At 29.9% G+C, this 5,684-nt stretch overlaps 2 protein-coding genes across 2 annotated transcripts in view; both read left to right on the top strand.

Moving 5' to 3' along the window:
- Positions 1 to 1,840, top strand: part of LOC123005116 (nose resistant to fluoxetine protein 6-like) — a 7,597-nt gene extending 5,757 nt beyond the window's left edge. The window contains exons 7-11 of the mRNA XM_044398735.1: positions 870 to 1,057; positions 1,103 to 1,428; positions 1,471 to 1,613; positions 1,658 to 1,766; positions 1,812 to 1,840. Of these exons, the coding sequence (XP_044254670.1) occupies positions 870 to 1,057; positions 1,103 to 1,428; positions 1,471 to 1,613; positions 1,658 to 1,766; positions 1,812 to 1,840 (795 nt within the window). The remainder of the gene's footprint in view (positions 1 to 869; positions 1,058 to 1,102; positions 1,429 to 1,470; positions 1,614 to 1,657; positions 1,767 to 1,811) is intronic.
- A 3,287-nt stretch (positions 1,841 to 5,127) lies between these two features.
- LOC123005457 (U8-agatoxin-Ao1a-like) overlaps positions 5,128 to 5,684 on the top strand; it is a 14,952-nt gene continuing 14,395 nt past the window's right edge. The window contains exon 1 of the mRNA XM_044399225.1: positions 5,128 to 5,317. Coding sequence (XP_044255160.1) covers positions 5,224 to 5,317 — 94 coding nt within the window. The 5' untranslated portion in view covers positions 5,128 to 5,223. The remainder of the gene's footprint in view (positions 5,318 to 5,684) is intronic.

The following is a 5,684-nucleotide window of genomic DNA, read 5'->3' on the forward strand; positions in this document are numbered from 1 at the left end:
AAAAAATTGATAACACAAAACCTGTAGCAAAAAATGTTAAATTTTTAAGTTTTAGAACTGTAAAAAGTCCATATTTTCTGTTGAATAATTTCAAAACAGCGTAACTTTACGTCTAGAAAACCATATTTCAACCGTTTTTACGATTTTTAGTAAATTGACTATTTTTACGATTTTACTACCGCTTATCTTCAAAAATTCAAAAAATTCAAAATTTTCCAAACTTGATCCAATGCCATTTTATGCACTTATTTGAGTCTTTAAGACCTCTAGAAATGTAAAAACTTTAAATGGAGCAATTTTAATGTTAATAATTGATTTTTGTCGTTTTTTTTGTCACCGAACACTCAAAAAAAATCGATATTTTTAATTCAACCCTGTAACGTTTTATACACGTTTCTAAGTATTTTACAACAAGTCTCTTGGACCCTTAAGAATGCATTTGGTTCAATTTTGAAGTTTTTAATTTTTCCGATTTTTGTCAAAATTAATTAATTAATTGAGGCACAAAAATTTTTAATTAAATATTAAGACTCAAGTATTTGCTAGTACATAAAATGGTTTTTGGTAATGTGTTATTAAGACTCAAACAAAATTCTCAATAGCGTTTTAATCAAGAATAACTCCGATAAATTGAGTCCCACATTGGCTCATCTGTTCCCAATGGCCGTCAATTCCAAACTCGTGATGTTATTTCTTCCATTTCGCAATTCGATTATAACCTTTTCATCAATTTATCCCATTAAATATTCTTCGAGGGGCAAAAACTAGTTTCGAAACTAATTTTCCAAACTTAAATCCAAGTTTAATAGCATTAAAATTAGCTCCCGCTGCGATATTACAAAAATTGTGCCTAAACTCCCTTATTTCAGTGCATGACGCAAGCATGGTATTTAACATGTGACATGCAATATTACTTTCTGTCACCGTTGATTCTTGTCCCTCTTTGGAAAAGTCCAACTTTCGGTTACATCAATTTCGTTTTTCTTTACGCTCTATCAATCGCGAGCAATTTTTATTTTGCTTGGATCAATAGCTACGATGGCGGAGTCCCAGTGACGTAAGTGCATACGTTTTCAGTCACAACAATCAGCACAATTTTCAGGAACCAACTTTTCTCCACACACTATTTTCAGCACCATTACATCGCCCCCCACACGAGAGCCGCCACTTACATTATTGGCTTAGGATTGGGGTACTCTGTAACCAGAACCAAAGGGAAAAAAATCGAAATAAATTATGCCACAGTTGCGATTTTTTGGATAGTTTCAGTTGCGACAATGTTAGCCTCTTTGGTGGGCTCACACGCCTTTCATGAGGAAACTCACGAGTTTAACAAACTCGAAGCTGCGATTTTCCTCTCTTGCTCGCGGTCGGCGTGGACTTTTGGGCTCGTCTGGATGGTTTGGGCTTGCATCCATGGATATGGAGGTGGGAAAAGCTGCGATTTCAGCGCCTGAAATCAGGTTTCAGGTCCGATTAATTACGTTCTCTCCTCGCACTTGTTTCGCGTGTTGGGGAGGATTAGTTACTCGATTTATTTGTTACACATGCTGATGCAATATTTAATGAGTGGAGCTGCGAAGATGCCGGGCTATTTTTCAGATTTCAGTGCTGTAAGTTTCAGTGAACGCAATGAAAAATTAATCTCTTGACCTAGCTTTATGCTGCTTTCGGTGACTTATTTATCATGGTTGTAATCGGATTTGGCTTCACTGTGTGCTTTGAAATGCCTTTGATCAGGCTTGTGACAATGACGCTGAAACAAGGTAGATGCTGAAAAAACTGGTCAAGAAATTTTTAATTCCTTTCAGGCTCTAAAGTCAATCCAAGGAATGAATAATTTCAGCAATTTTTGAGCGACGACAAGCTTTACCTCTTAATTTCAGGAGTTATCACTTTTGTTATTATAATTTTTTGAAATGTCGGTTACAATTGTGGCTTTTTTTAGTAAATTAAGTGATTTCTCAAATTAAAGAAAACACTTTTTTTAATACCGGGTGACTATAAATGATTGTGATTTTTGACGTTAAGTTGGCAACAAGTTTGAAATTTTAATTTGTCAACTTTGATTATGAAATTCACACGTCACATTATTATAGGCGGTCATTGTTAGCAGAGACATTTAAAATTTTATATTCTTAAGTATTGCCAACTTAGTTTCAAAATCATCAGCTACTCTGCTTGAAAATTTTATTAGAGACATATATGTTTCTTAACGAGAAAAGATTCTTTTTAGAATTCTCAATAAATCCTAGAGAATCCTCATAATTCCTAGAAAATTGTAACAAATCCCTTAAAAAACAGTACGAGATATACAGTTTTAATATGTAAGACGATTTAGTATAATAAATAAAGAGTTGTAAATAAGTTTTGTTTTTTTCTTAAAAATTCTAAAGTACAAAAAATTTTTGATTATTTTTCTTGAAAATGTTTATAAACACACAACACATACATTTCAATTTTATTAAACAATATTTCCTAAATGTTAATATTGTTTTTGATAAACAGAGTGAAAGTAAATGATTATGATTTTTGCCATCTGATTGGCAACTTTAAAAGTTTAATCTTTGACTACAAAATTTAGACTTCAAATTTTTAAAAACAATTAAAAAAATTATCAATAATTCAGTATTGATTTCTTTGTCAACTCACCCGGTAGATTAATTTAACTTAAGGGTTCAAGTAAATATACTAAAAATGAAACATTGAAACTAAAAGATCATAAAAAGTAAAAAAGAATAAACTGTAGTATACAACTTGTTTCTTAAAATTAGTTAAAAAATTAGAAAAAACTGTAATTTAAAAAAAAATCAAATATAATAAAGACTTTTTCTAGGTTATAAATCTTTAAAAATCTCAATAAATCCTAGAAAATCCTCACAATTCTTGGGAAAATTCAACAGTACGACAAAACCGTTTCAATATTTAGGACGATTTTGAATAAATAAAGAATTATAAATAAATTAATGTTCAAAATTTTTTGCCTTCTTTTTTTTAATGTCTAAACTTTGAAGAGGTTTTTTATTAATTGTCTTGAAAATGTATTTTTTTTCTTAAACAACAAATTCTACACTTTAATTTTGTCTTTGAATAAACAGCGTGAATGTAAATGATTTTTGCCATCTGATTGGCAACTTTGAAATTTTAATTTGGCATCTTTGACTACAAAATTCATTGAATTGAATCTTTACAGACGATTAAAAAAATTATCAATATTTCAGTATTGATTTCTTTGTCACAATCATTTATGGGCACCCGGTAGATTAATTTAACTTAAGAGTTCAAGTAAATAACTAAAATATACTAAAAATAAAATATTGAAACTAAAGAATCATAAAAAGTAAAAAAAGAATAAACTTTGCTATACAACTTGTTTGTTAAAATTATTAAAAAAATTGGACAAAACAGTTTTCTATAAAAAAAAAATAATCAAATATAATAATAGACTTTTTCTAGGTTATAAATCTTTAGAAATCCCAATAAATCCTAGAAATTCCGTATAATTCTTAGAAAAATTCAACAAACCCTAAATCTGAAGAAACTGTACGAGATAAACCGTTTCAATAATTAAGACGATTTTAAATAAATAAATTAATGTTCAAAACTTTTTGTCAACACAAACATTTCAATTTTTTTCTTAAACAATAATTTCTATACTTTAATTTTGTTTTTGATAAACAGGGTGAATGTAAATGATTGTAATTTTTGGTGTCTAGTTGTCAACTTTGAAATTTTAATTTGGCATCTTTGACTACAAAGTTTAGACTTTAAATTTTTACAAGCGATTAAAAAAATTATCAATAATTCAGTATTGATTTCTTTGTGTCAGAAGCATTTATAGTCACCCGGTAGATTAATTTAACTTAAGAGTTCAAGTAAATAATTAAAATATACCAAAAACGAAACAATGAAACAATAATCATAAAAAGAAAAAAAAGAATAAACTGTAGTATACAAGTTGTTTGTTAAAATTAATTAAAAATTGGAAAAAAACACTAATTTATAAAAAAAATAATCAAATATAATAAAGACTTTCTAGGTTATAAATCAATAGAAATCCCAATAAATTCTAGAAAAACAAAAAATTCTTAGGAAAATTCAACAAACCCCAAGTCTTAAAAAACCGTTTCAATATTTAAGACGATTTTGAATAAATAAATTAATGTTCAAAACTTTTTGTCTTGTTTTTTTAAATTCTAAACTTTGAAGAGGTTTTTTATTAATTGTCTTGAAAATGTTTATAAACAAACACAACGTTTTATTTTTTCTTAAACAATAATTTATAGACTTTAATTTTGTTTTTAATAAACAGTGTGAGTGTAAATGATTGTGTTTTTTGGCATTTGATTGGCAACTTTGAAATTTTAATGTGACACCTTTGACTACAAAGTTTAGACGTTGAATTTTTACAGACGATGAAAAAATTATCAATAATTCAGTATTGAGTTTTTTGTCACAATCATTTATAGTCACCCGGTAGATTAATTTAAATGTACTAAAAACGAAACATTAAAACTAAAACAATCTCTAGTATACAAAACTAGAATAATTTCTATACTTTAATTTTGTTTTTGATAAACAGGGTGAATGTAAATGATTGTGATTTTTGGCGTCTACTTCATCAGAAGCAATCACATTGTGATAATTTTCAGCAAATTGTGTTAAATTAATCAAGTTCTAGCACAACCCTACAGAATATTAATTTTTTGCTAGAAATGTGATGAAATTATGTGGGCGTAAAATCAGGAATGTGGCGAACTATTTGCCAATGATTGATTAACAAGCTCCAACATAACTTTACGGAATGTGCGATCCAATTTATGGTTAATTTTGGCTTCGATCAGCTCTATAATTGTCGAAATTCGTGCAAAACTTGTCAAGTGTCGTGTTAATAATCTATTTTTGGCCTATCGGGAGCAAATTATCTCAAGTTGCGAAGGGTGAGCTCGAATTCGTGTCGGGGAAATCTCAAGTATTGGAATTTATTCGTTTCAAGTTGGTATAAGAAGTAATTACTGGGAGATGTTAATGAATGAGGAGTGCAACAAGGGATGAATATGAGTCGTGGGCGCGGGGTTGGAACGCATGCCCTACGGAGGGGAGGCGTTGTCCTGCAGTATAACCGCGCCACGACGTCGAGGACGCCCATTCATCGGCGAAAATCCATCTGTGACACTACATAGCGTCTTTAGTTTGGTTTTCGTTCGAATTATTTCACGTATCATGAAGTACACTTGGTTGGTATTGGCGGCCTGCATGGTGTTGGTTCTCGCGGAGTTGCTCCCGGGGGCCGCTGCTGGACCCTACCTAGATGACGGTGAGTCACATTTAACAACACTGAAAGTCATATTTGAAACTTTTTTCTCATCAATTATAATAAAAATATTTTGCTAAACAGCGAAATAATTTTATTTAATCACTCAAAATTTTAAACTGAGATCAAATTATTTTTTCCATTATGATTTTTTTTTTGATTTACTAAACGTACACTGAAAGAAATTTGCAAATTTTCAAGACTTCCACTTCCAATACGAACAATTTTTTTTCCTAGTTTTTTCACGTGCCAAACATATTTATCGTGTCAACAGGTCAGTCAGACTGTTTTCTTATTTTTACTGTTTTTTTCTTTTCTAAATTTTGTTAAATTTTACAACTTCACTTCTTTCTGGGGTTTAAAAATGCAG

The sequence above is a fragment of the Tribolium madens genome, unplaced genomic scaffold, assembly GCF_015345945.1.
Source record: "Tribolium madens isolate multiple individuals breed KSU strain unplaced genomic scaffold, Tmad_KSU_1.1 Scaffold_20;HRSCAF=117;Tcas5.2_LG4, whole genome shotgun sequence".
In the NCBI taxonomy this organism is placed as follows: domain Eukaryota; kingdom Metazoa; phylum Arthropoda; class Insecta; order Coleoptera; family Tenebrionidae; genus Tribolium; species Tribolium madens.